At 42.5% G+C, this 27,385-nt stretch overlaps 14 protein-coding genes and 1 non-coding gene across 15 annotated transcripts; 7 read left to right on the top strand and 8 right to left on the bottom strand.

The window, feature by feature from the left end:
• Positions 1-7: 7 nt before the first annotated feature.
• V1512DRAFT_261533 (phosphoglycerate kinase) lies at positions 8-1,901 on the bottom strand. Its single transcript, XM_066916085.1, has 8 exons — positions 1,678-1,901; positions 1,530-1,619; positions 1,295-1,471; positions 1,100-1,243; positions 776-1,044; positions 469-725; positions 297-417; positions 8-251 (listed from the first exon to the last, which is right to left on the bottom strand). Exons 1-8 carry the CDS (start codon positions 1,745-1,747, stop codon positions 132-134), a joined length of 1,248 nt encoding a protein of 415 aa, XP_066772312.1. The 5' UTR covers positions 1,748-1,901; the 3' UTR covers positions 8-131.
• A 206-nt stretch (positions 1,902-2,107) lies between these two features.
• V1512DRAFT_252726 (uncharacterized protein) lies at positions 2,108-4,232 on the bottom strand (the record flags this gene model as incomplete). The annotated part of the gene is made up of 10 exons (XM_066914720.1): positions 2,108-2,665; positions 2,714-2,833; positions 2,880-3,004; positions 3,055-3,223; positions 3,268-3,396; positions 3,444-3,541; positions 3,592-3,676; positions 3,724-3,781; positions 3,835-4,011; positions 4,099-4,232. The coding sequence occupies 10 exons, from the start codon at positions 4,230-4,232 to the stop codon at positions 2,108-2,110; spliced, it is 1,653 nt and encodes a 550-aa protein (XP_066772311.1).
• Positions 4,233-4,730: 498 nt separating this feature from the next.
• Positions 4,731-5,795, bottom strand: V1512DRAFT_261522 (uncharacterized protein). The gene is made up of 4 exons (XM_066916084.1): positions 5,612-5,795; positions 5,460-5,563; positions 5,074-5,412; positions 4,731-5,017 (listed from the first exon to the last, which is right to left on the bottom strand). Exons 1-3 carry the CDS (start codon positions 5,627-5,629, stop codon positions 5,169-5,171), a joined length of 366 nt encoding a protein of 121 aa, XP_066772310.1. The 5' UTR covers positions 5,630-5,795; the 3' UTR covers positions 4,731-5,017; positions 5,074-5,168.
• V1512DRAFT_t27 lies at positions 4,772-4,869 on the top strand. Its single transcript has one exon. It is a non-coding gene; the product is annotated as a tRNA-Leu (tRNA).
• A 150-nt stretch (positions 5,796-5,945) lies between the features above and the next one.
• On the top strand, positions 5,946-7,480 carry V1512DRAFT_270758 (Ribophorin I; the record flags this gene model as incomplete). Its single annotated transcript, XM_066917620.1, has 4 exons — positions 5,946-6,226; positions 6,281-6,484; positions 6,527-7,304; positions 7,358-7,480. The coding sequence occupies 4 exons, from the start codon at positions 5,946-5,948 to the stop codon at positions 7,478-7,480; spliced, it is 1,386 nt and encodes a 461-aa protein (XP_066772309.1).
• A 254-nt stretch (positions 7,481-7,734) lies between these two features.
• V1512DRAFT_140605 (uncharacterized protein) lies at positions 7,735-10,233 on the top strand. Its single transcript, XM_066913002.1, has 2 exons — positions 7,735-7,890; positions 7,951-10,233. The coding sequence occupies exons 1-2, from the start codon at positions 7,831-7,833 to the stop codon at positions 9,907-9,909; spliced, it is 2,019 nt and encodes a 672-aa protein (XP_066772308.1). The 5' UTR covers positions 7,735-7,830; the 3' UTR covers positions 9,910-10,233.
• A 958-nt stretch (positions 10,234-11,191) lies between these two features.
• Positions 11,192-11,395, bottom strand: V1512DRAFT_205908 (uncharacterized protein; the record flags this gene model as incomplete). The annotated part of the gene is given in 2 exon segments (XM_066913373.1): positions 11,192-11,285; positions 11,304-11,395. 2 exon segments carry the CDS (start codon positions 11,393-11,395, stop codon positions 11,192-11,194), a joined length of 186 nt encoding a protein of 61 aa, XP_066772307.1.
• A 599-nt stretch (positions 11,396-11,994) lies between these two features.
• V1512DRAFT_205796 (uncharacterized protein) lies at positions 11,995-12,957 on the top strand (the record flags this gene model as incomplete). The annotated part of the gene is made up of 2 exons (XM_066913371.1): positions 11,995-12,362; positions 12,417-12,957. 2 exons carry the CDS (start codon positions 11,995-11,997, stop codon positions 12,955-12,957), a joined length of 909 nt encoding a protein of 302 aa, XP_066772306.1.
• Positions 12,958-13,038: 81 nt separating this feature from the next.
• On the bottom strand, positions 13,039-14,860 carry V1512DRAFT_286171 (transcriptional regulator of RNA polII, SAGA, subunit-domain-containing protein). Its single transcript, XM_066918074.1, has 3 exons — positions 14,009-14,860; positions 13,851-13,953; positions 13,039-13,799 (listed from the first exon to the last, which is right to left on the bottom strand). The coding sequence occupies exons 1-3, from the start codon at positions 14,594-14,596 to the stop codon at positions 13,240-13,242; spliced, it is 1,251 nt and encodes a 416-aa protein (XP_066772305.1). The 5' UTR covers positions 14,597-14,860; the 3' UTR covers positions 13,039-13,239.
• Positions 14,861-14,958: 98 nt separating this feature from the next.
• Positions 14,959-16,730, bottom strand: V1512DRAFT_290719 (uncharacterized protein). The gene is made up of 2 exons (XM_066918222.1): positions 16,558-16,730; positions 14,959-16,507 (listed from the first exon to the last, which is right to left on the bottom strand). Exons 1-2 carry the CDS (start codon positions 16,687-16,689, stop codon positions 14,993-14,995), a joined length of 1,647 nt encoding a protein of 548 aa, XP_066772304.1. The 5' UTR covers positions 16,690-16,730; the 3' UTR covers positions 14,959-14,992.
• Positions 16,731-16,840: 110 nt separating this feature from the next.
• Positions 16,841-18,533, bottom strand: V1512DRAFT_261508 (uncharacterized protein). The gene is made up of 2 exons (XM_066916083.1): positions 17,726-18,533; positions 16,841-17,672 (listed from the first exon to the last, which is right to left on the bottom strand). The coding sequence occupies exons 1-2, from the start codon at positions 18,448-18,450 to the stop codon at positions 17,042-17,044; spliced, it is 1,356 nt and encodes a 451-aa protein (XP_066772303.1). The 5' UTR covers positions 18,451-18,533; the 3' UTR covers positions 16,841-17,041.
• Positions 18,534-18,964: 431 nt separating this feature from the next.
• On the top strand, positions 18,965-20,455 carry V1512DRAFT_252718 (uncharacterized protein; the record flags this gene model as incomplete). The annotated part of the gene is made up of 2 exons (XM_066914719.1): positions 18,965-19,003; positions 19,052-20,455. The coding sequence occupies 2 exons, from the start codon at positions 18,965-18,967 to the stop codon at positions 20,453-20,455; spliced, it is 1,443 nt and encodes a 480-aa protein (XP_066772302.1).
• Positions 20,456-21,149: 694 nt separating this feature from the next.
• On the top strand, positions 21,150-22,978 carry V1512DRAFT_205621 (major facilitator superfamily domain-containing protein; the record flags this gene model as incomplete). The annotated part of the gene is made up of 2 exons (XM_066913362.1): positions 21,150-21,505; positions 21,556-22,978. 2 exons carry the CDS (start codon positions 21,150-21,152, stop codon positions 22,976-22,978), a joined length of 1,779 nt encoding a protein of 592 aa, XP_066772301.1.
• Positions 22,979-23,093: 115 nt separating this feature from the next.
• V1512DRAFT_237275 (uncharacterized protein) lies at positions 23,094-24,707 on the top strand. The gene is made up of 2 exons (XM_066914145.1): positions 23,094-23,752; positions 23,800-24,707. Exons 1-2 carry the CDS (start codon positions 23,273-23,275, stop codon positions 24,391-24,393), a joined length of 1,074 nt encoding a protein of 357 aa, XP_066772300.1. The 5' UTR covers positions 23,094-23,272; the 3' UTR covers positions 24,394-24,707.
• Positions 24,360-27,353, bottom strand: V1512DRAFT_237272 (uncharacterized protein). Its single transcript, XM_066914144.1, has 3 exons — positions 27,023-27,353; positions 26,849-26,976; positions 24,360-26,806 (listed from the first exon to the last, which is right to left on the bottom strand). Exons 1-3 carry the CDS (start codon positions 27,132-27,134, stop codon positions 24,467-24,469), a joined length of 2,580 nt encoding a protein of 859 aa, XP_066772299.1. The 5' UTR covers positions 27,135-27,353; the 3' UTR covers positions 24,360-24,466.
• Between the last annotated feature and the right edge of the window lie 32 nt (positions 27,354-27,385).

Genomic DNA, 27,385 nt, shown 5'->3' with positions numbered 1-27,385 from the left:
CACTCTCTCCAATAATAGAAAACACTTATATTTTGTACTAAAAAAATTGAACAGCAAAATTTCTTATAACCAAACTATTCCATCTAGCGCTCAACCGAGCATTGTCGATGCGGTACTTAGAGACGAGCAAGCTATTTCTCACTCAAAGCAGCAACACCGGGGAGCACCTTGCCCTCCAAAAGTTCAAGTGAGGCACCACCGCCGGTAGAGACGTGTGAGAGCTTGTCTTCGGCGTTCCACTTTTTGGCGACCTATACTAATTAGTATTTTCATCATTTTAATCAGCACAAACATACAGTAGCAGTATCACCACCACCGATGATAACAGTCGCACCACCGGCAGCTGCAGCAACAACGGAATCAAGCATAGATTTGGTTCCCTTGGAGAAGTTGTCGAACTCAAAGACACCAGGAGGTCTAGCCGTGTTAACAAAATCTCATATCAGCACGTTTGCAATTAGTACTCACCCGTTCCACAAAATAGTCTTGGACTGGGCAATGACTTCCGAGAAAAGCTTGGAGCTCTCCTCACCAACGTCAAGACCAATAAGGCCATCAGCGATACCAGTCGCGTCAGTTGCAGTTCCAACAGTGGCGTCCTTAGCAAACTTGTCACCAGTGACATAGTCAACAGGCAAAACAACCTTGACATTGTGTGCCTTGGCCTTCTCCAAGACTTCTCCAACAATCTTGGCACCCTCAGGGTCGAAGAGAGAGTTACCAATCTTTCCTCTAGTTAATAAACTTAATAGAACAGTGAAACACCTGAACTCACGCTAACACCTTCCAAGGTCTTCTTAAAAGTGAAGGCCATACCACCACCGATGATCAACATATCAACCTTCGAGATCAAGTTGTCAATCAGCTGGATCTTGTCAGAGACTTTGGCACCACCCAAAATAGCCAAAAATGGACGGTCGGGGCTCTCGAGAGCTTTGGCAAAGAAGTCCAGCTCCTTTTTGACCAAGAATCCAGAGGCTCTAAGAGGGAGCTCAACTCCGACCATAGAACTATGGGCACGATGAGCAGTACCGAAAGCATCGTCTAGCGAGTAATTAGTATGGATTCTTTACTCGGTATAAATGTGATTTTCACTTACTGACGTAAACTTCCGCGAGAGCAGTCAAACCCTTGCGGAAAGCCTGGACATCCTCGGGAGCGCACTTGACCTTCTTGCCATCGACCTTAGAAGAACCCTCCTCCTCGGCATGAAAACGAAGATTTTCAAGCAAGATGATTTCACCTGAAGCATAACTTAGAAACAAAATAAAAAAAATTACTAATTGAAAACAACCTCCAACAGCTTTGAGAACATACTCCTCAATTGAAGGTCCGACGCAGTCTTCTAAGAAGGTGACAGGCTTGTCCAAAAGCTTTGAAAGCTCGATAGAGACAGGCTTGAGCGAATACTTAGCGTTAGGCTTTCCATCGGGACGTCCAAGATGAGAAGCAAGAATAATAGCCTTAGCACCTAGAGTAAAAATGTTAATAACGTCGAATCAAATGTTTCGAAGTGAGATCGAGATTACCATTGTCAATTGCATACTTGATTGTAGGCAGAGCAGCAACGATACGCTGGTTGTTTGTGATGGTAGTTCCATCCAAAGGTACATTGAAGTCTTTGACAAAATATTGTTAGTTGTGATCTACCAAGGGACCAACATGATTTCAACTAACCGACACGAATGAAGACACGTTTGTTCTTAAGATCAACGTCAGTAATTGCAAGTTTGCTTGTAAGTGACATTCTAGCAGATTTTAAAGAATTTAGTGATTTGACTAGGAATCGACTATATAAAGATAATTTGAAGAATGCCTGCACTCTAAATTTAAGATCAAATAGTTTGAAAGGTTGGAACAGAAGAAATCAAAGTGTGAGGCGCGGCGAGCTTGAAGGAGACTTGATGGTGTGCGGTCACGTTAATTGGCTAATGTGCTCTTCTTACATTACTACCCCATGACGTTCATTTTTAGCTTCGAATTAATACTTCTCAACAATTTAATGAAGGAAATGCGGATATTATTGTAAGAATATACTGTCAGAAGTGACCTGTGAATAGATTCTTTTTGTTTTTCTTTTAAAAGTACAGCAGCCTTCCATCTATAACTACAAGTCCAATTCAATGTCAATTCCAAACTCGGTTTTGGCAATAACATCGTCCATAAGACTCATTGACTGCTTGCCGACTGTGCCGGGTAGCAGTTTTTTCTCCTCTAAAGAAGCGTCCTTTACTTCCTCAGGTAAATCTACCGTCAACGCAGCTCCTGGAGATTCTTCAGTTGAATCGTAATACATTCTTGCACTTGTCTTTAACCGACTAAAAGGGTCTGAAGTAACAGAACCTTTATTTGCAAACTTTGCTTTGCGTCTCTCTTCAGTGCTTTTCATCTCGGCCTTGCGAATATCGTCTTGATTTGCCCGTCGATTTCTTTCGTTAACCTTGGCAAGCATTTGAAGAGGCGATTCCATCGCTGCAGACATTTTTATCGTCCGACGCTGATCAATCGATGCAATCTGTGCATCAATATCCGCAACTTCTTCTATATCACCATTTGACAACGCAGCAATTCGCTTCTCATTTAGCATAGTCTTCCGCATTACTGAATTCGACGCTGCATCTGACGTCAATTTTTGACGCAAATCAATCATGACATTCACTTCCTCCTGAGCGCTAATTAGCAATTACCATACAGCTAGGAAATAAAATCATACCACTGTTAACGATCTCTCTCGCATTTTTTGGAGTTGTTGAAATTTTGTGTCAATCAGTCTTCTTGACGGAAGCGACAGTTTGTCAGCTAAAACTGTCTTGCGCCATGTAGCAAACTCTTCCTGCAAATAGATTAATTACAGCATTAACCAAGTTCCGAATTCATACCTCTGTAAATGGATGATCAGAGCAGATACCCATTTCAAAAATCTTTTCATTTGAACCATGAGTCACAAGTAAACTGGCATTCACCGTTCTATTGTTGAAAGTGTAGACTTTGGTCTCAATCACAGCTAAATTATTAGTTTATATCTTCAACACCTATCAGAATACCAAAGCTGACATTTTATCTGACAGATTCGATACACATTGGCATCTCTGTGACGATTATATCCAATGTTGACTCTTACAAAGCAGTCTTGAGCAACAGTCTCAAACTCGGGATAATGACAGTACTTTGCTAAATTTGTCTTTCCTAGTCGAATCTTATTCAAATCGCCAACATCCAGTTCCTACCACAGTTAAACCTGGTTCGGTGCGCAACGCAGCAACTGACCTTCTGAACAGGTGTTTCTGACCAAACAACTTCATCATCGGCTTCTGCCTCAACCTCGTCTTCGTTTTCATTCTCATCGTCGTCATCATCATAGCGCAATCTCGGATAGATATAGTTGGTACCATCGCTCTGCAATTATTAACTTTGTACTGTGCTATCGACACGCCGACGCTAACCTTTTGTTTTGCACGAACGGTCTTTTCTTCTCGCTTTTTCTTCAACTCTGTCAGCTGAGAACGTTTTGCTCCTTCTTTTCCGGCGTCCCGTGTGGACGCTGCATCCTGTCAGCAAATGGTTCCCTTACAAAATCTTAAACCAGCATACTTCGTGTTGTCGATTTTGTTTTATCTAGTCGACGACTTTTCTTCAACCGTTCAGCCAAATAACTCTGCTCGTTAAAGCGTTGCATCTAAAATGTTGAGATCTTGCTAATGCCATGGATAAATCACTAAATACCTCCTGAGAACGATCAAACAAAATTTGCTCTCTGTCTATTTCATTCATGGCTTCCAAGCTTGAAATCATCAGTAAAAATTCAAACTGTGACCTGAGTGGAGCGCTTCATACGTAGCCATATCTTCTTCATTCTTGTATTTACCCATCAACGGATACGGGTTTGTGACCTCGTCTTCACTTTCCTCATTCTCTTCGCCACCATCAGCCGAATCAACTGGGTCACCACCACTATCATCGGCCGCCTCAGCGTCGCTACCAAACGAGTCAGGACCGTCTAGATCTTCACTCCTAGTTTAAATGTCAGTATTATTGCGCTAGATTAAAACCTCGATTGGACTGATTGAGAAAATCAAACAATCGGGCACCAAAACACACTTGTTTTTCCGCCTCTTTTTCACCGTCGAAGACTGTCGTTTGATAGCTGTTCGCTTTTTTGTAGGTTTTGACTCCACATCATCGTCGCCAACATCACCAGCCAAAGCTAACAAATCCTCGTCTAAATCTGACATGCTTTAAATTTGTCAAGCCCAAATATGGCTCTTCTAAAATCTGTATAAAGTACAATACGAAGCAGACTTATTCAAAGCCTACCGAGAATCACCAGATGAAATATATACAGTGTTACAGACTTGCGATGGAATATCTCGACTGTGCGGCGTGGCCATAATAGATCGCATTCTGCCATAAATGCCATGAATAGCTGAGCAAATTACCTGGTTCAGAACCCAGATTACTATGATTTAAGCTCACAACTGCAAACAGGATAAATAGAATTGTTCCAAATTGTGATTAATAAGATACTAAAATGCGCTTGCCTCTAGAATTTGTGAGTTTTTGAGTTTGTTGCTGAAAGAATCCAACGTCACGAACATAACGACAACTTACTTGCAGGCTGAACCAAACTTATGCTTTAACATAAATGTAGCTTATTAATTTACTGTGTAAACCTTTAACAGCAACGAAATTAAAGATAAAATATCTAGAAAGTTACTCTTTTTCAAAAATCTATCGCATATAACAGTAAATTCAAAAAGTTTTTTATGTTGCTGGCGGGTTGGCCGAGTGGTCTAAGGCGGCAGACTTAAGACTGTTTTGAGTATATCTGCTGAACGTGAGTTCGCGCGAGTTCGAACCTCGCATCCGTCAATTTTTTTTTGAGGCGCTGAATGTTCGAATCTCTTTTTGCTACTGAATGGTTATAATGCCTTTAAAATTGTTCGAATCGCCCACCGATCATCGTTAAATTAAAAAATTGCTGTTCTGTTTTTATACGAGAAGTAGTGCGGCCCCAATTCTATGTAGCAAAGTTAGGCCACTGATTCTAAAAGCTATCTTTAACTTATGTGTAACTTTTCAACAATATTGACGTTTAAAATAATAATAGCTCCACATACAGCAAAATTGACTCCTTTCAAACTCCTGATATCAATTATTTACGTAGTACATCAAATTTGGCGACGGGGGGTAGATGTGATGTCGCGCGCAGAACTTTCGGTCGAAGCTGGAACAAACCCATTATGAGCTGGTGTCTGCAACATTTTCTCTGGCTGATGGTACAGAACAACCAGGTATCTGCTTTGGAAATTAAACCCAGACAATTTGTCGCAGGCCATTTTAGCATCTTGAAGATCATCGTAAACAACGAAAGCGGTGCCTTTAGTTCCTTGAGCATTTCCTAATCGAATTTGCCTAATTATGAATCATTAAACATACTCAAGTTTGTGTGTATCGCATACCTTATAGCACCAAACTTTCCAAACAAATCGTAAAGCTCTTCTGATGTGACTGTATAAGACAGGTTCTTGACAAACAAGATTCTATTAATCTCCGACTGTACTCTCTAAACAGTGTCAACAAACAAACAGTAAAATGAAGTTTAATTGCGTACTCTTGAATTTGAACTCATATTGACCAATTTATTCTTTAAAATGTGCAGAACCTGAATGTTTAACTACAATAATGACTTGACTTGGCAGCTGGCCAGAAGCATGAAAGACTAGTGAATATTGGGTGACATGAGCTGGCAAATCCAACTGTAGACTAAACTGAATTTCGGGGCCAAGTTTGACGTGTCCCCTAAGACATTGATCGGCTTGCATTTTTGCTCAACTCTTCAAAATTTATGTCACATTCACTAGAGACGAAGGGAAAGTCACAGTAAATTTGCAAAAATGGGTTTTAGAAGGCTGTTGTCAGCGCTTTCGTGCGTTGTACTGTCATTGATGCTCTTAGGAACAGCCGAATCAACGTCTGCTACTCTTTTACCAGAGCCTTTATTTCGAATCCAAAATTTATTGCGGACCGTCGATTTAACGAAATCATATTTGCGCGAATCTTTGTCTTTTATTGTTGAAAACATTGCGTCGGTATCACAGACAGAATTCTACATTGCGGTGCCTGCTTATGATGCATATGGCAAGGTCGTGATCCTGGAAGTGAAGGAAAAGAGAGATGATTTCTTGGCCAGTACTAATGTTGAACTGGTGCCAACTAGTGAGGAGAAGTACGTGTTTATTTCATTATATCTGCGAATGACAATTGATGGTAACATTCCTAGAAATGCGACTTTTTACAAGGTCTCTCTCGTTATGCCTCTTGCGCCTGGCCAGGTCTCTAATATCCAAGTTGCAACTGCGGTTTTTCATTCTACAGTTCCGCAGCCTAAAGCGATCAAACAGCCCGAGGCGCAGTTTCTATTGTGGCGAGGATCCCGACTTACAATGTCTCCCTACGAGGTTGTCCGTCAACGTATGAAGGTCAAGTAAGTAGGTGGCTTCACTTTAGTTTTTTGCTCACAATGTAGGGTTTCTGATAAAGGAGCTATTGCTTATTCCAAATCCAAGGGTGACCCAGTTGTTGAGGGCTCAACGTTGACATATGGCCCCTATATGAATACGTTGCCATATTCAAGTGATCCGATTGCAGTGCGATATGAGTATCATTTTCCTCTTGTTGAAGTTACAAAATTGAAGAGAGAATTTTGGGTCTCCCACTATGGTGGTGTGCTAGAAACAGAGGAAAATTACTGGATGACTAATGCTGCCGCGAAGCTGTCTGAAAACTTTTCTAGACTACGATATCAAGCGTCAACCATGACTCAAGAAAGATCAACTGCGATTAGAGGGTTCAACTTCCATTTGCTACCCGGTGCGCGCGATGTCTACTTCACCGACGAAATTGGTAATGTGTCAACCAGCAACTTTAGACCACACGCACGCGACCCTACTGTTGAAGTCCGACCACGATACCCAATTTTTGGGGGTTGGAATTACACTTTTACTCTCGGTTGGAATCACGATTTAGGCCGAAGCTTGAAGGTGCTTTCTACAGATGAGAGAAATGTCACAACATACCTTCTACGCGTTCCTTTTGTGGAAGGACCGGACAACACAGTTTATGACACAGTGGAAGTGTCTGTGGTTTTACCAGAAGGTGCTAAAATTGTTGATGTTAGTACTTCCTACAAGGACTTTGAGCGAACGGAGTATTACTTGAAGTCACAGCTGGACACAATTGGTCGCACGGTTGTAAAGCTCACTGCCCACAACGTGGTAGACGAACATCGCCGCAATGATATTTATGTAAGATTTTTTCTTTTCATCATCACCAGGAATTTTTCTAATGATTCTTTAAGGTTACATATGAGTATTCATCGACAGCGATCTTGAGAAAGCCAGCTCTTGTGTCTGTAGGACTCTTTGCTATATTTCTCACAGCCATCATCTTTGGACGCATGAATTTCAGAATTTCAAAGTAGAGGTATGCTTTAGTATGCTGACTATTTTATTTTGTATTATATTTTCAAGAATCACAATAGAAAAGTTTGTGCTCGCCAGTCAGGCTTATATTACGGTAAAGTCGCTTCTGAAAATACAAACCCTGCCCACTGGTGAAATAATCGCGGTCCTATTTGAGTAACGTAACAAAACGCTGCTCGCAATAACTTCCAAAATAGGAAGGCGTAATCAACGCACTAGAAGCTTTTTTTTACTCCCAACGAAAAAACTTTAAACTGGTCTTCCCTGATGCAGGACAACGGATTATCACCAAACTTAAGTTTCGAGACGATTATATCTTTTATACTGGTTAATATCGCTCGTACGCATTATGGTCGGTGTACCAGGTGGTAGCAAAGGTTGCGCGAATTGCAGAAAGCGCAAGATCAAGGTAAATTTGATGTTATAAGCTTACATAGGCATAAGGTGCTGACACGATTGCTTGCAATAGTGCGATGAAACGGCACCACAGTGCTTGCGTTGCATCAAAGCGAATAGGATATGTACAGGTCCTGTTGTAGGATCCGTTTTTAAATTGCACAAAGCTGGATTAAGAAAAGCAAAAGAAGCCACATCTCCATATAAGGAGCACTCTACCTTTTCTTCAAACAAGCTAGCATGTTGCTCTCAATCACATCGACACTTGCTATCAAATGTTTGCTTTAACCGGGATCAAAGTGTCGGCCGGCATGACATTTTTGGTCCAACCATTCAAAATCAATTGCTGATGTTTGCAAAGGCCAATCATATACCACGCGAGTTGTCGCTGTTTCCGGCATATGATTTATATGTGCACTGTATCAATACGTTTATAGCCCAGTTTGAAATTGACGCCGGTAATAAACCTGTTCATTTGCAGTCTGGATCGCATAGTCTCCTAATAGATGCGCTTCCGAAATTTGTTCTAAATCCGACACCGTCATCTACCACTTTTGCTGCTCGTGCACTCGTGGTAACTTCGGTCACGCAGTTTTATAACGATCCTGATGTTTCTGCTTTAGCCAAAAACTGGTTCATTGAAGCTCTCAGATATCAAAAATCTCTAATCAACCTGATAGTGACCAGATTGGAAGGTACCAGCCCAACGGAGAGTGATGATCTACTTACTCCAGAAGATATGACAACTCACCCGATGGAATATTTGAGAGAGTGGTCTGAAAGTGATACGCCACCCTCTGTACCACCGACAAAAAAATCGGTTCTTTTGCCATCAGAAGCTGCATCACTTGTCCCTTTCCAAATCAAGCACAACGAAACCAGCACGTCGTCTGCCGAAGATGATGCAGTCACCGCGAGCTTGTTTTTGGCAGTGTATGAAATATTATACGGCGAAGCTAGATCTTGGATAAAGCTACTTGACGGGACTAGTGAGCTCGTTCGTTTAAGAGGACCACAGGTATATAAGTCAGGATTAAATGGCATTGTGTTTGAAAGTACACGCGGTCTTTTAGGATTTCATGCGCTATTAACGCAGAAACCCACTTTTTTATCATCAAATGAATGGATGACAGTGCCTCGGGATAGTGATTGCAATATCCATAAAGTATTGCGACGGCAGTTCTTCGACTACGTTGTACAGCTTCCCGATTTTATTGAGTCTGTGAATAGATACATGGTAGACGTCTCGACTTGTTCATCTAATTTAGCTAGTCTGGATCCGGCTGCTAAACCAATTAGAGCACAGTTGCGGCCAGAGTATTGTACTGAAGCAGTTTTCTTAAAGTTGCGAGACGTGAACTGCAAACTCCAAACTTTGCAAGCAAAATTTAATTCATGGGCAAATGACTACAATAGTTTGGCCGCCGATGCTGGCATGAATCCTGTGCTTACTATTGCAAACTTCCTCGAGTCGTCGTTCGATGCTTCGATCAAATACCAATCGCGCTGTCCCTCATGTGCTACGGATGACGAGTGGATTGCGACTCATTTTTTCAAGCCAGGTATCATGTTTCAAACTCCTTATGGCTCGCGAATTTCAATAACATATTACGCTCTTCAACTTCGCACTGTTTTGTTACTACTTCAGACTTCGGCTTTCAGTCACTTTGAATTTGGCGGATATATGCAAGCTTTGCAAGAAAACAGTATATATCACCGAATGGAGATGACGGAAAACATGCAAAGTTTGACAAAGCTTTCAAATTTTTACACCAATCTCATTTGCCAAACTGTGCAGTGTACAGGACTAGGCCAACCCAATGTTGCATTGGTGATTGCACTGTGTGCGATCAAAGCGTGTCAGCTAACCTTGATCGATCCGCTTGAGCAAGGATTCGTTTGTCATTATATCAACATTCTTGATAAGAGTCCTGCCGATACAAAAGAGCGGAATGACGTGAATCTGAGAAAGTTCGAAGCTCTAAGTACCTGTCAAGCCTGTGGCGAGCGAGTACGGCCGCCGCATGTGTAGTGAATTGACTGAAAGTAGCAGATGTATAATACTTGTATATATTCTAATTATATGCCACGGCGATCCCAAATAAATTCAATTCACAAATGACAAAAACCGGTATAGTATGCACCATAGTAGAGTAAACAACACCAACGCCAGCTCCTCGTTCATGTACACATTTGTTCGGTGGTGCGTGACCTTTTCTCCGCAGCCAGAATAATCAGTAAAAACGGTAAACTGCCAATCTTTCACAAGGCGCTCTTTGCTCTCAGGGCTTAAGAACCATGCTCACCTTTATCATGCATCGTTCGCAAAACTGTGCAGTCAATCCCCAATCATGAGTATCGTGTGAAGTTAGATACTCAATTCTCAACGGGAAAAGTAAATCATGATTGTGCTATGTGTCGCTTCGTTTAGAATGTAATTGACTGACCGACACGTCGTTCGCCCATAAAATAGTATGCTTGTCATTTTCTGTCTAACGTGATTTGCAATCTCTACTTGCCGCTTCTTCGTGGTTTTATGGGGAAAAAATTCGTCAAATGTCAACTTGTCGTTCACTACTGTTAAAACCAAGAAATTTGCTACGAGTATCCGCACTGGGTAGAAAGATGTCAGTGGGCAAACGCATATTTAAGATTGGACTGGATAATATGTGTATGCATTTATTTCTCGTCCAACAAGTATTCACTGCATCGTACAGCCGCGGTGACTGGAGCACCGGCGAGTTCGTCAAATGGAGCCTGGACATCTATGCGCAAATTGTTAGACACCTGAAGTCGAGCGCATTCTTTGTGTGACGCAAGCCAGAATTCAAACTTCGACTCGAATTCGACGACTTCACGATGAACCTCCCGCAAATTGTTATACCCGCCCAATGTATGACAACCAGGCTGTAGACGAGGGTCCTGGTGGCAAATGTCGTAGCGCATGGTATTGGCGACCACACTATTTTCGGAAGAGAGCTTGCTCAACTTGCTGTAAATTCCAAGTCATCATGTAAGTGAGACGAGTTTGACGCCAAAATTTGTCATAATGTGCTGAGACAATAGCAGTAAAAATTGTATTCTGGAAACAGCACGAGCTCCCTGGGTATAGAAGGAGACGAAGCGGCTGTTCTAGTTGCTTTCAAATGACCGCGTCGTAAGGCACGTTTTACTGGTGATCGAACCGGCATAGTAGATTGCAACCAGTGATTATCTTCTTCATCTAGCGACATCAGGCCCAGCCATCTGGTATCAGCATCTTTATTCGTTGCAGCTAGAGATTTTACTGCGGCTGCATGTGTAGACCGTTTGTTCTAGTTTCGTGGTCTAATTACTGGTCCCAGAACTGGTCCGTCACAGTTTCTGCCAGATTTCCTGCATTTCAAGCATTGAGGAAAGTTTTCGTCGCTCGAATATTGTCAAGACTGTGATCGCTTATCTGGTAAATTGGAGCTGACCTTTATTTTCCGTACTTTACAACTACTGCACCCACGACTCCCTCCAGGCACGTAAACCATACTACACCAATCTTGACTCCAAATATTTCTGAGGTATCAATTGCTGTTGAATAGATCGTTAAGTAAAATTTCCGTACGTCTCCCGAAGTATTAATGTCGATATGCACGTAGCTTCCTTCGGCTCCAGTAGACAATATTTGACTTGATCCGCCCGTCTTTTTGCGACAGAATTTAACATATAAATGTTCCAGATAATTACCTCAATAAACTCACCAAATAATTTTCTAAATATTTAGTTATGCTAACAAAGGCTCTTTCCAAGAGGAAGTGGGCCAGTAAATTTAGGGTTTGCACGTCTGACATAGTAGCTTCTACATCATATAGCTATTTGGGACGGGTGTAAGAACTGCTTGTTATGGCAGCAGCTAAACCTTACTTACACGTCACTCACTTTAAACTTGGATCAAAAGATTCAAGGTATCATTTGAGAACTACACAACTGCACGTTCTGACGTTTGACACCATTCGACTGATAATTCAATAAAATTGAGTGCGAGAGTGATTAAAGAATGAGAATCTTATTAGTATACTTACTACTGGCACTATGTGGGCTTGTGTTTGCTGCCAAAAAGGACTCGGTAGCTAGTGATGATACATACATGAGAAGTCTTTTGAAGTCGTCGAGTGCGCGACCTGGTTTGATCCGCCTATCAGACAAGAATTTTGACAGTGTGGTGTCGGCCCCACGAGATTATGGCCTTGTTGTTCTCATCACGGCAGAAGCTCCTCAAATGGGATGCCAACTCTGCAGACAGTTCGCGCCTGATTTCAACTTGGTCGTGCACTCTTGGAATGTAGACCACAAGAATGGAGATGGACTGTACTTTGGAATTTTGGACTTCAAAGATGGTCAGAAAACATTTCAGAAATTGCAGTTGAAAACAGCGCCAAATTTGTGGGTTTATGCGCCTACGGTTGGTGAGAATGCTGGACCAGCTCAGCCTTACAATTATGATATTGTCGGAGTGTAAGTACTTGCAAATGCGTTTAAATATGATTGTTCTAAATGTATACTCGACAGGCCCGACGTGCCAGGATCAATTATTCGATTTATACAGTCTCACATCAAAGGGACAGAGATTCAAATTCATAGACCAAAAGATTACAGCAAGATTATTACGAATGTTCTTGTTGTTGTAGGCGCAATTGGTGGAATTCGATTTGTTTATAGATTTGTACGACCTGTGTGGAAATCCCGCGCTGCCTGGGCCGGTCTTTCGCTAGTCTTGATCTTAATGTTCATTTCCGGCCACATGTACAACAATATCCGACACACGCCATACGTCGCCAACAACCGACAAGGAGAAGTACAGTATATTGCTGGAGGATTCACAAATCAGTATGGATTTGAAACTCAGGCAGTGGCAGTTTTATACGCTTTTCTGGCATTTTCTGCAATTTCGCTCGCATCAAAAGTTCCAAGGATGACTGTCCGCACTCGACAGACTTCTGCCACTGGAACGTGGTGCATTCTTATGTGGTGTCTTTTCAGTCTGCTTCTGTTCGTCTTCCGAATGAAGAACCGTGGATACCCGTACTCATTGCCCCCCATGACGAAATAGATTTGGTGAAAATTGGTAGTTTGCAAAAGCATTATGTATAGATAAATCATGAAAATTGACAATACTGAGTTGAAGTGGACATTATGGATAACACCATCAATTTCAAGTACAATCAAAAACTTAACCAATAATGAAAACACCTGATAAACTGAAATCAGACTAATGGTACAAAATTTAATATAGTCGAGCATGTGCAATAAGAGATTGAGATATTGCAAGCGTGCCCACGAAACTGTATATACATTTAATTATGCATGATAACCTGGCACTAAGAAAGTTCTATCAACTAATAGGCGACGTAAAATCGTCAATCTCATCCTTAAGCATGACGTCCCACAGTCTATACAGTGGTCCGCTAAGCTCTATTATACTGTGTGGAGCCAGGTCGAGGGCGAGAGCCATGTCTTCTGCTGTGATAACGCCGTCATCTTCATACAGTTGGCGCTTTCGTTTGCCAGCCGAGCTGGTGCCATTCGCCGTAATTACCGCTACACCTGGCTTTTGCTTCACATCTGTATTACTGCTTGCTGCCGTTGCTGTCGGGTCACCTTCTTGCTTCAGCGGTTGAGTCACCGATGAAGTCATACTCAGATATGCTGCGTCTAATGATTTCTTATGTTTCTGAGGCCGAACACGATTAAGAAGCTGTTGCAGAAAGTCTCGTAAATGGTACTCGAGACCAGCCAGAATAAATTCCGGTACTTCATTGGAAATGCCGTCAACCAAACCATGTTCGTATGCAATTCCTAGAACCCGAGTGCGCAAATTGTCAGCATCCGGTAATTCAAATGATTCTGTAGCAAGAGGAGCGTGATACGATTGTGTGATATCCTGCACGGTATCTAAAATGTGGTTAATATTGAAACTGTGCTCGATCCAGCGATGCAACATACTGCCTTTGATTTTCTCGCGCTCCTTTGCATTTAAAACTTGGGGTATTTTCGCGTGACGCGTCAGTACAATCGATGATGGCATTGGCCCTTTCTTTCCGGCATCCTATTATGTCAGACGCTACGCCAAATAGTAAGAATCCAACCGAACTATGACGTACCTTTGTAACTGCTTTCAGTCTCCTCCGCTCTCTTGGAGTAAAGCCCATAATTTCTGATTTCAATCGAGCAACAACTGGATCACCCATATTAGAAACGCGACTAGGGGCATTCTTGGACCGAGTATTCCATGCTGGGAGACCACTCAAAGAAGGTGGAGGGTCGCGTAAAGCGTTTGCCAAACTGGCAAGCAGAAACTGGTTGTGCATTCGAATCATACCTTTGTCCAGTATTTGCGAGAGTTCCTGTTCGAGCTCATTCCTTGTTAGACGCCCAGTCAGAAAGTCGGTGATGACCTCGCGGTAGTGCTCCCAATGATCACCGAGGGCCCGCCGCAAGTCGTTCATGAGCGGTTCAACTTCAATTCGTCTTGCCGGCTTTTGTGGTCGGGTTGGCGTGTTATTATTCGTAGTATTAGTCGAAGCAGCGCCATTTGCAAGCGAGGTATTACTACTGGCCACTCCTTGTATGCTAGATGAGCTATATGACTTCTTCAATGGCTGAGGAGACGAGCGCGCAGAAGCAGCTCCATTGACGCCCATGTGACTCGACACCGACGAAGAAGTTCGTGCAGCAGCTTGAGCAAACATATCTGTGGATGACGCTAGCAGGCGAGTGTAGAAGACTTCTTAAAGTCTATGTGATGCGATTGATGTATTAGATCTGGTGATGATTATTTTCAATTGCTTCGCGTAGATGCAAGTAAGAACTGTAATTAGAATTCGCGTTGCTGATCGCCGTCACCACCTATAAAAGCGCACTCAGTTCATTGCCTTATGCCCTGTAAAATGCCAATATAATTATATCAACATGATCTTAGAGATTAAAGTAGACTATACGTAAGTACGTTGCGGCGGTACGTTTAGTAAACAATCAGGTAAAACACTTGACCTTTATGCAAGTATTTTGCCCTTCTTTTTTAACCTCAAGTAGTTTACTTAATTACCATGTTTTACTCATTATTCCGTATTTCTTCTATTAAACGACTACACCTCGAAATCTAATTCATTTCGCACTGGTAGGCCATGTTCACTCAAATAGCTCTTAACATCTACCACCTTGTACTCTCCTCTGTGGAACATGCCAGCTCCCAATGCCGCGTCTGTCGTAGTCTTTTCAAAAACTTCAAGAAAGTGCTCGGGCTTACCAGCACCAGACGATGCAATAACTGGAATATTGATGACGTTTTTCACGTCCTGAATCAACTCTAGATCAAAGCCAGAGTTTGAACCGTCCTTATCGATACAGTTCAATAAAATCTCACCAGCACCCATCTTTTCGACTGCAGTGACAAGTTGTCTGACATCTAAGTCCCGTGCTTCGCGTCCACCTTTAATAGTACATTGATACCAAACATACTGCTCACCGCTGGGACCAGGATACGAGGTTTTGATGGTGTGGTGAGTTGTTTCTGAGGGAGAAGCAACATAGACGCGCTTTGGATCAACAGAAATAACAACAGCTTGAACACCGTACGCTCCGGAAATCGTCTCCATAGCCGTCTTGCCTGACAAAACTTCTCCTCGACTGTAAAACTCTTCAGCAGCAATAACTGCATCACTTCCAATCGACACCTTATCTGCTCCTGACCGGAAGTAGAGTGACGCGACGTCAAGAGCACTGACCTTGGATCCATCCGTGTCAACAATGTCCCGAATACCTCCTCCAATGGTAAGAGGAACAAACACTGTCTCACTTGTTTTGCGAAGAATCTCTAACATTGGTGTATCAACAAGAGGGCAATTTCTAAATGAAGTAATGTTCAAAAATGTGACTTCATCCGCCCCATCCAAGTAGTACTTTTCAGCCATCTCCACTGGCTTACCCAAATTTCTGACCTTTCCACCACTAGAATTTTTTTCACGAACGTCGTATTGGTCGCCCTTTGTGACCACCAAATCGCCGTCATCGTTTGCCCGGACATCGAGGCATGCAATTACTCGCTTGGTCATTCCAACATGATAATTTTTCGAAACAGGAGCACTTGAATTTGAGACCTTTCTTCCTTCCAAAAATGCTTTCAAAACTCGTAATCCGGCTACTCCACTCTTTTCTGGGTGAAATTGAGTCGCGAAAACATTATCCTTGCAAACTGCACCAACAAACACCTCTCCACCATAGTTTCCAACAGCCACAGTCCATCCGTCACGTTGAGCTTCGCCAACATCAGCTCGGTAAGAGTGCACGTAGTAATATTTGCTGTCGGCATTAAGCCCATACAAACCATCGTCTTCTTGTAGGAGAACACTGGCACTATTCCACGCAATATGGGGGACGGACTTATTACTGCTGTCAAATTTCTGTAAAGTGCCTGGAATGACTCCCAAACCTTCAACACCAGGAGACTCCGTTGAACCTGCATACAATGCTTGTAAACCGACACAGATGCCCATTATACGCCTTCCAGACGCAATATATGCCTTCAATGGCTCTATAAACCCACGATTTCGCAGTTCTGTAACAACATGTCCAAAGTTTCCAACCCCAGGAAATAATAACGTCTATGCAGCGGTTAATTTCACCGTCTGTCATTCTAATTGAATAATCATACCTCTGCCTCGTCAAGGCCATCACTAGGGCGTTTTAACCATTTTACCGTGTATCCAAGCTTTGTCAGCGCATTGGACAGTGACCGTAAATTCCCACTCTCAAGATCAAGAACGTACACTATGCTGGCGGTCATTAGAAAGTAAATTATAATGTGCGCGTTGCTGCAGACTGCACGTTCAAAGCAAAGAAATTATAGACTGGTTTTTTGTCTTTCACTCATTTTCTTTTAAGGTTTATCCTGCTCTCCTACGCAATCCGCCAATTTACATGATTTATGGGTCAGACCAGTCGAATAATTATCAATTAATAATGACGAAACAATTTTATCTATCGTTCAATTTATTCGAATGATATCTCTGAATGCCCGCACACCGTCGAATTTGCGTATCGTAAAATTTTGACGACCTTCTCGTAGCTTTTTGGCATTATATTGCGGGTTAGGTTATCCTTAGAGTAACTACATCACAAATTCAGTAAAATGCATTTCATAACTTTGAAACTACTCTCAGTTTTGAGTAAAAGCTGTCAATGTCGAGATACGCCCCCTTCAACCATCGACCATGACTATTAGTTTGCAGTTTAAACTCCCGTCTGCTATGCAAAACACGTCTGTTCATGAACAAAGCAATTCTGCCAGGAACGAATTTTTCTTCATACTGTTCTGCTTCATCAAATAAGATTTCTTCAAACTTTTTGAACGCTTTGAGAAACGATCTAAATTTTCCGTGTTCTGTAAGATCAGTTGACTCTAAGTCTGAACTTGAAATATAGTGCTCAAAAGGTGCTTGAAATGGCGGTGAGTAGTTAACGCATTTGATTCTGAACGGCGGATGAGAAGGTGTTGGTTGATTATAAAACGGGTCTAGCTCTATCAAAGGTCTGGTATTCATGTAATGATAACCGTCATTCTGGTAGTGAAACGTTATTGGAAATGTGCACAAGGCATGAAATGCTGCTGGAAACCGTTCACAGACTAAGTAGGCTGATCTGAATGAATCCACATAAACTGACTCCCCACCTTGAGCATCATTTGCAATACAGTGCAGTAGCTGTATACCAGGCGGCGATTCATAGTATAGCAAATCCATGTGAAGCGGCAGATTAGCCGAAGTATAACTTAAGAAGAGCTTGAGCCTAAATCAAACCTGTTCTAAAACTAATTAACTTACGCAATGTTTTTGGCGTTTGTTGAAGAAACCACATCCCACGATGTGCCGTAAAATGTTTCCTTAATATAACCAATTTTCTTTGCAACCTTTTCAACAACTATTGTTTCTTTGGAGGTTTTTTCAGATTGAGGAGCATCAGTAATGAACGCCAGCCCTTCACTGTAAAGCCCAAGTACTACATCTTTGAACGCCAACTCATCGTTCATGTATTCATCATACGATCTTGAGACCAAGGATATTTGTAGGTTTTTTGAGTTCCACAAATTTTGCTCCCGTGCAAATTTCCAGCGGTGGTTGTACCGCGAGAGCGGGGATCCATAATGCTCTAGAGTAGCTTCAGAATACACGCTCACGTGCGGAGGTGCCAATGCCGACGTCCAGGAGATTTTCGTTGCTCCGTGGTCTGTTTGTATTACAGATGACGGGTGAATGTCCAACGGAATTTGACCGGTCGAGAAATGCTTTTGCTTGCTAGAGGGATCAAGACATTCGGAACAGGAACAAGCGTCTCGCAAAAATACGTTATCAAATCGAGTCTCTGTCAGCGAAGGCTCAGTCTTTAAACCTGCTACTGTGCCAGAGCATTTATGTGCATCTGCTGTAGTCGAATACCGTTGTATCTGATACTGCCGGCTGGCCAACTGATCTGCTCTCAATAGATTCGATTCCCAAGCAACTCTTCTAGTGACAACTCTACCACCACGCCAAATCCCTGTCATAACCATTTTCAAATGGCTAAATAAATAAAAATCTGCAATCAAATCTTAAAAATTTTGTTTCTCATATATAAAACATAGATACCTTTAGTGGTCAAGGTTAGGAGCCTCGGTTCGAAGGAGCCACAATTCTTTCGTTCTGGGAGCCGCACAGAGTCGCGAAGTACACTTATAGCTAAACCCAGACAGCCCGAAGGAATTAAAAGAATAGAAGTGCATACGCTATTGAACTAAATACTATAGGTCTTTACGGGTACGTAAACTATTTCTAGCACAATTCTTTTAGCTCGTCTCGGTTTCATATTGAGAATCACATTGAACATTCGATATAAGGTTCAGGGCGCGCCGCACTCATATTTTGCACCGCGTTGTTGACCCAGCAACGGTTACTTACCCGGCACACAGAATGTAAACAAGTCGTACATCCATCCTCCACAGTACTTGACCGACCATAAATGTACTACAACACCAAATCAAGCCTGCATTTTTTAGCAAATACAATAAATTTTAGAGTGCTTAAGATATGGGGCATATTCAATCAGATGATTTTAGAGAGGAAGTTGTAAGTTAAACTGATCAAGTTACTAGCCGCTGGCTCAGATAGACCTAGATAGCTCAGCTTCGCGGTTTGGAATTGGAAAGAAGCAAAGATTCAATAAGTATATGCCAATATGAAGATCAAGAAAGGTTGAACTGCTTACAAATTTTGACCTTGGAACAGAGATTGGATAATCAACTGTTGGAACAAGAGTCTCAGATGAGAGAATACAAAGCTGACGTTGAACGTTTAAATTCAGACTACGCAACTCTAGTTAAAGAAAAAGAGCAAATGGTCGAACTGAGTGTTGAGATGTCTAGGCAATTGCAAGAACTTCGGAAACAGTACGCCGAATCACTAAACGCGCATAAGGTGCTCCAAAAGCAGAGCTCAGAGCGTTACGACAAATTTCAAAAACAATTTGAAGAAGAGCTAGTAAAGTCGAGGGGGTTTCAGCAAGAGGCGATGAATGTACAAATGCAATTAAATAATGCGCTCAACGACAAGTTGGCAGCTTTTGCCGATGTTCAAAGACTACAAAATCAATTGGATAAGTTACAGGGTTCATCGACTACCACCGCTAGTAAAATGTCGAATGAGCTTGAAAAACAAATAGGTGAATATAAAAAAAAGGTTATAGACCTTGAGAAGCATGAAGGAGAACTTGAGAGCGAGGTCAAGGAGCTTAATCAAGAGCTGGCTAAACAGAAGAAGACAAAGCAAAATGTTGCACAAACTGACAAGAGATATACCGAAATGAAAGAAAGACTTGCGGAGCTAGAAAATAGTAATGCAGAGGCAGAAGCCAAAGCGAAGCAGCTAGAGTCGGACTCAAATGCTTTACTGTCGTCTAATTCCGAACTACAGTCCATGCTCGATAGAGCCAAAGCAGATCTTCAATCCGAAAAAAATCGCTCGAGAAATAAGATTGATGCTGTAAACAAGAAGTTGAGGGCATTTACAGCAACAAAGGAACCACTGAGCGAACCCTCGTTGCTTCTTACTCCAGGAACAAAAAGTGTTTACGAACCAAAAATCAAACTTTCAAACGATGCTGCAGACGAAAAACATGATGAAAAGACAGCGAAAGTATTGGTAAACAACCGGAGAACCAAGGCGGTACCGTTGGCAACTGTAAATGGAAATGTGCAACAGCGCCAAACCATGCCACAGAAGCACAAGGAACTTGAAAACTCCATGCATTCGGCTGAGGCTCCTGAAGAAGAAAATAACTTGTCAAAGACGGCAAATCAACAAAAGAAAAAGAAACGCAAACTTGGAGTTAGTAAGAAACCTTTAATAGTTGAAGATGATGCAGAGCAGCTGGATTTCTCGATGGCTAAGACCAAGCCTAACACTGCAGACTTTTTTAATAAATTACCAACACCAATTCCTCACAGGCAATCGATTGGTGGTAAGCTCATTAGTCCATTGAAGAAACGGAATGAAGGTCTTCGAGATTTGTTTAAATTTTAGTCTATATAAACGCAATGATTGTAAGTAAATTATTTGACTGAATAGTACGTGACTTAAGTTAAATTGAAGCTTTTATGTGAGCAATATCAATACGCGAGGATATGTTACAACCATACCTTTTAGTATTAAGTTTTAATACAGCGTATAGCAACGATTTCTAACATCCGAAGAAGAATTAGGGAAAATCTGATCAGCAGAAATTGTATCGGGTTAGGGTACACGTACTTAATAAGGTTGGATTAACTGTTATTAAGCTTTTTGATCTACCGATAGCGCGTAGTTGACAGTGCTGTCACCCTGTGAATTCCGGGCCCCACCAAAAATCCCGAGCGATCAAACCTTTTGACTTTGAACGATGACGACTTTTGATACAGAACAGCGAAAAGACCAGAAGTGATATTAAAGCATGCCTCTGTGATTGATAATTGTTACGCAGAGCGGTAGTAGTAAGTTTTGCGTGACAATTTTGATTTGACACAAACCGCTTAGATTTTGTAAGCAGGTGCCCATTGTGGTATAAGGTTTGCACTGCACGATTACGGCAACGCGGCCTAGGCGCGATGAGCTGATTGCTTAGATTCAAAACCCTCTCGAAGCGCACGAACTCACCATATAAAAGTCTTTGGCCTTTGTATGTCTAGCATTCGAGATTGCATATATAGCATTGACTGTGGAGAAGGCCAAAATAGCTAAAATGGTGTACGAGACTTCAAATCCACTCCAGGGTGATTCGTCTTCGAGGGAATCGTCGAATACAACAGAGGAGAAGTTTCCCGTCTCTTCCATCGAGGGGGGAGCCGTTGATGAGAAAGGGTTTCTCTTGTACTCTGATCCTGAAGCACGACCTCCTGTATTCAAATCTACCACTCATGAGGTTCTTACTGTCATTATTTTGTTATTTGCGACTGTTATGAACACGGCATCGTCCGGTGCCATGCAGATTGCTGTTCCTACACTCGGACGTGTCTTCGATGTCCAAGGAGCAAACCTTTCATGGACTGTTTCATCTTTTTCAATCATATCTGGATCTTTTATTTTGATTTTTTCTGGGTCAGTACTACTGCGTTCGGTTGACATTTTGGATCTAACATCGCGTGTAGCATAGCAGATAAGTTTGGACGACGAAGAGTTGTTTTTGTATCTTATGCTTGGTTTGCTCTCTGGTCTCTGATTTCCGCGTTCACGACAAATCATATTGTGTTTGACGTGTGCAGAGGAATGCAGGGTCTTGCTGCTGCTGCTTGTCCTTCTGCTGGTGTTGGTATTCTTGGGTCAACATACTTGAATGGACGACGCAAGAACCGCATTGTCGCAATCTTTAACGCTGGTGCACCTATCGGTGTTTTTCTTGGAACAATGACTGGTGGTATCACCATTGAATTTATTGACTGGCGTGCAATTTTCTTCTTCTACGCTATTGTATGGACAATTCTTGCAGCTCTTGTCTTTCTCGTCGTTCCAGGCGATAATATCAATGACAACAAAAAGATTACTTTTGAAGAGGCTAGAATTCGCCTTGGTGAGCTTGATTTAGTTGGTGCCGCGCTATCAATTTGTGGATTGATTACATTTGTGCTCGCAGCCGGTCAGGCTGGCTCGGCGTCGAAGGGCTGGGGTACGCCATATGTGATTGTGATTCTTATCGTATCTATCGCGCTCTTGGCCACGTTTATTTGGTGGGAATCGCGTACGTCTAATCCAGTGATGCCTCTTCGCATCTGGAAGGCGCAAGGCTTTGCGATGATTATGCTGACTGTTCTATTTTCGCTAATGGCTTTTATTGGCACAATCGCCTTTTTCAGTGGATTGTATTTTCAGAATGTGGTTGGTGCGTCTCCGTTACTTTCTGCTGTTTACTATATTCCGCAAATCTTCACCTCGTTTGCGACAGTCCCTATAATTGCGTTTACATTGCACATTGTTCCAAACAGATTGCTCGCGGTCATTTCAATGTTGTGTGAACTAGCTTCGGCTTTGTTATGGGCATTGATGCCATTAGGAACACCTTATTTTGCTATGGCGTTTCCATCATTGATTCTTGTCATCATCAGCGCAGATTTGTTGTTTAACGTTGCCACAAAGCACACCTTGTCAACAGTGACTGGTAAGCAGCAGTCTACAGCCGCAGGCGTGTTTTACACGATCCATCACGTTGCAGGATCTTTTGGGATTTCTATCGGCTCCTCAATTGTTGCATACATCTTGCGCAAAGAAATTGCTTTGAAAGCGATGATGATGGAAGACGCCATGAATGGAATGATTGAAGTTTCGCGTGAAATGCTTGCGAAGGCGTACAACGGTGCATTTTGGTTTGCCGTGGGCTGCAGTGCTGCCGGTGTGGTTACTGCTTCATTGGCGAATGTCGGCAAAATTAAGCAATCTCTGACGGATTCGGAGGACGAGACGTCGGTGTTGGAGCATGCCGATAATGAGATTACGGAAGAAAGCGCTTTGTTGATTAGAAATGTCGGTGCTCTGGATTACAAATCTACTTATGACGAGAAGGCTGTTTACAGCTCTTAAACGATGTGAAGAATTTCTGGAAGTTGCATACGGGTGGACTACGGATGGAGTTTTGAATTCGTAATTACAAATTTTGTGATCTTAGCATTTAATGAACAAGTATCTCTCAGTATATATAGCGCATAGACAACGTGCTTCTTTATAGAAGAGAATCTCAGGAGAAAGCATTGTTTCAGGGGTAATCAGCATTTTGCGAAAAATCTCGACTAGCACTGAAGAGTTGGCATAACGGAATATGCAAGTTCTACTCACTCTGATCGTGTAGATATATATAACAGTTTATAACTGAAGACTATGATGTCAGGGCGGATATTGGTGTTGTTACATCGAAGTACAGCGACTTCTAGAAGTTTACTACAGCGCTCAAGGCCTTCGTCATGGAGATGTAATCGTTTGCCTACAGTTTCTCACTATTCCAATTTCTTCCCGGCGGCCCGAAAGCCACCGCCTACAATCAAAGATAAGGAATCCGATGCACAGACAAAATATGAGAGTGCACGGTTTGACCCTGATATTGGCGACACGGAAGAATACTTTGCTAACGACCCCATTGACATTCTCGAGAACAGAGCTGACCAGGACTATCCGACAGAAGAAGAAATTCAGAGAGCCACGATCCCATCTAATGTTCCAGTACTGTTTGTGAGATCGACGTGCAAGTCATGCAACACACGATCTGGACACTTCATCACTCAGCAAGCATTTGATGAAGGAACTGTCATTATGTTCTGTCCAGAATGTAGGCATGGACATGTATTTGTAGACAGATTGCAGGTTAGTTGTTAAAGAACGCCTTATTTTAATTGCGGCTAACACTTTAGGCATTTCCAGAGTCTATGGACGATCTTGATTTGGAAAAAGTAATGAATCTCGTTGGCGATTCTATCGCTCAAGGAAATCGAGGGTTTAACAGAGACAACGTGGTTGAACTACGCCCTCCAGGTCCAATGTCACCTGAAGAACTTGAAGAATTCATAGAGGATGAAGAGATGGAAGCCGATGACGCTCCGAAGGTGGCTAAACAAGTGGAAGACCTTTTGGATGGACTGGGCGAAGGGTATCGCGACATTGCGACGCAGAAGATAATGGAGATGGAGCAAAAATTTGTCGACAAAAACGAAAAATCTAGCAGTGCGCAAAATGAAGAGGCGTACGATGACGATGAATTTCCAGAAGGCTTTAGATCAACCGGGCCTTCCTATCGAACGAACACTAAAGCGCAGAGTTTTAACCCCGAAGAGGAAGACGAGATGTTCTCAGAATTTTTTACGAACAACAGCACAAGTGACGATCCTCCTGTCGATCGGGAATATAGGAATCGATTAATGCAAATGTCCAAAGAGGAACTTGAAGATCTCTTGAGGGCCGAGTTGGACAAATACAAGCCTAAAAAACCAGACGACAACAATGTTTAAGTTGTTGAGATAACAGCACCTTGCTTTACTGTACATAAATTAAATGCCAATGTATACTACAATTTCACCCCAGTTACTCGTTCAACTTCAAATCCGCCATCGAATTATCCATGGCAGAACGACTTGGCAGTTCGTCAAATGTCCGCCTCCATATACTCTTGGCCCGGTACAAGTTAATCACTCGCAGTCGCTCGTTATCCAAATGTGCGTGATCGCTTGCCTGTCCACAAGGCAGTTGGGCAGCAGGTGCGTCAAATAACTTTTCAAGAAATCTGACAGCAGGAATTGTTCCTCCTTCTCTAATGTACAGAGGCTCGACACCCCACTCTTGTTTCACCGCTTTAGCTAATGTCTTGAATGCTCCGTTTTCTGGATCTCCGAGCCAAGCATCAGCCTGACGACTGCTTTCAATCGAAATGTGGTTCGGCGAATGCAATGCTGCAAACTGCGCACTTAGATAATCTTTCAACGAAGCGCTGATTACATCGATTTCCTGATCAGGAACGATTCGCAACGAAATCGCTGACGTAATGGAGTGCGGAATGATTGTTTCATTTGATGGACCCGGTGCTGAGATTGAGTGAATAGTCAGCGAAGGCAATCGCCATTTGGCCATCAGGACCTCTTTGGATAAACCGATCGTAGAGTTCGTGACAATCTGCTGATACAACTTCTCTTCTCTCGTAGTGATTGGCCTCACCGGTTCATAAAATCCAGGAACTTTGACTCTACCAAAGTCATCTGTCAATTGTGCTAGCAACTTCGTCATATCCATCAACGGTTCTCGATCTGTACCGCCGTCGACTCCAGAATGTAAATCAGGGTGATCACTCCATATGCTCACAGTCAAGTGAATGACTCCCCGTAGTCCATAGTTAAGACACGGAATCGCATCATCAAGCCAGTAAGAGTTTGACAATAGGACCCAGTCAATGTCGGTGCCAATCAAATCTTTTTTTGCGGATACGGTTTGCTGGAACCCAAGAGAACCGTATTCTTCCTCACCTTCAATCAAAAAGACAACACTTGTACGCAACTTCTTTTCTCGATGCAGCTCCGCTGCTGCAAAAATGGCAGCCAGGATCGGTCCCTTGTTGTCTGAAACACCACGTCCATACAAGTATCCATTCACTCCTGACAATGAGAACGGGTCTGTATCCCATCCATTTCCCGGAGTAGCCTCCACTGTGTCATAATGGCCGTAGAATAAAGCCGTAGCACCAGTTGCATCTGGAGCGTTTGCGAAAAATCTGCCATACACAATCGGGTTGACATTTTCTTCTGACACAATTAAATGACACGAAGCACCGAATCGTTTAAGCAGCGCCTTTAAGAATGTTGCGCATCGGTGACAGTCAGCCCTAAAATCTTGGTTGGTGGAAACCGTTTTGAAAGACACAAACCTAGAAAGCGACGCCAGCAACTGGTCATTCGCAAATGACACATCGTCATTGCTGCTGAAAAAAGAATCTGTTAAGTCCCATAAAGCAATAGTGTCGTCACTTCCGCCGGTAACAAGCAAACCTCTCGACTCATTCTGTATCGAAATAGCAGAAAGTATCAGTCCATCATGACATTGCCATCTATTACCGTGCGCTAAATCTCGTGACCATCTTCGAAGGTATCCTGCGGCACTCCCGCTAAAGATGCAGTTATTGAAAGCCGCAATAGCCAGAATATCTTCAATATGCGCTTGGACAGAACGAACCAACTGTAGTGAATCCAGATCCCAGATATTGATACATCCACCTTCTAGTCCGCAGTAGACAAATGTATCCATAACGACCATAGACAGTACACTAGCACTATTTGCAAAACTTTGCTTTATCGTCAATGCCGAATCACGCATAGTCCACAATTTGACACATCCGTCACCACCACCAGATAGAATGCACTGTTGTGCTTCACCCATTGGGGTATGAGCTGGAGGCTGATATGCAAGAAGACAATAGACATAACCATTATGCGCATACTGTACCACATTTGAATATGGCAGCTCAATAAGTTTCTTGGGGACCACCAAAGATTTCGTTGTATTGTCCGAATGCTGTTTACCACCGGGACCAGAGGAATCAAAAAACTTGCTGAATCGTGTAGATGGCAGACCTGATCTGTCATAAGAAGTGTGTCGGTCGATAGTAGTGATATTACACCATTGTATTGATGCGTTCTGTGATCCCAAAAACACAGTCTCCAATACTTCACTGTATGTGACCGCAAAAATATCACCAATATCGAAAACTGAGTATATTGTGTATAGTTCCTGAAGTAATTCAATGTCCCAAATTTTCAAAATTGAGTCGCTTCCGGCTGAAAACAGGAGTGATTTGCTCGGACAAACATGTAAAGATAGCACACTGCCTCCATGACCTCTCAAAGTCTTTATTTTTTGATATGTTTCGAGGTCAAAAACCTTATTATTAGCCCTCGAAGACTTTGGATCCAGAAAACATACTTGAATTTCACTTCCTCCGGTGCCTGCGAAGATGTAGTTAGCTGACACAGCTAAAGACAATACTGAGCTTGATTGCTGCCATCTATGAATTAGTCGAGGTGCATAGTCGGGCATGGCAGGCTTTGAATCTGGATCTAGTTAGACAAAGTCGTCAGTGTATATAGGGCAACATACCATCATCTTCTACAGACGGTGTTGATGTCCGAGAGGCCGGCCAGTCATTCTTAAGCGATTCTGAAAGCACACCAGCATGTCCATGTAGATGCAAGCCAGAAGTACCACCCATGGCGCTCGAAAAAGAGAAATCAAGACTGGACACGCGACGACAGAACGAAATGACGCGATCTGGTTAGTTTAGGCGTCAACGACAAGAGTAACAAGCAAAACGCCAGCCAGCATCAAAACCCTTTAGGCATACTCTCTAATCCATAGAGATTATCTAATGCAAGGAGAATAATGTGAGGCCGCAAAAATAATCAGCTGCTTACTTTTAGCGGTTTTAGATCTTTTGCGCGGTGTCTCGACTCAGGAGCCGTG

Source organism: Lipomyces arxii, assembly GCF_038497795.1.
Source record: "Lipomyces arxii strain Phaff 12-163 unplaced genomic scaffold V1512scaffold_5, whole genome shotgun sequence".
Classification (NCBI taxonomy): Eukaryota; Fungi; Ascomycota; class Lipomycetes; order Lipomycetales; family Lipomycetaceae; genus Lipomyces; species Lipomyces arxii.
This window is presented reverse-complemented; position numbering and strand designations above follow the sequence as displayed.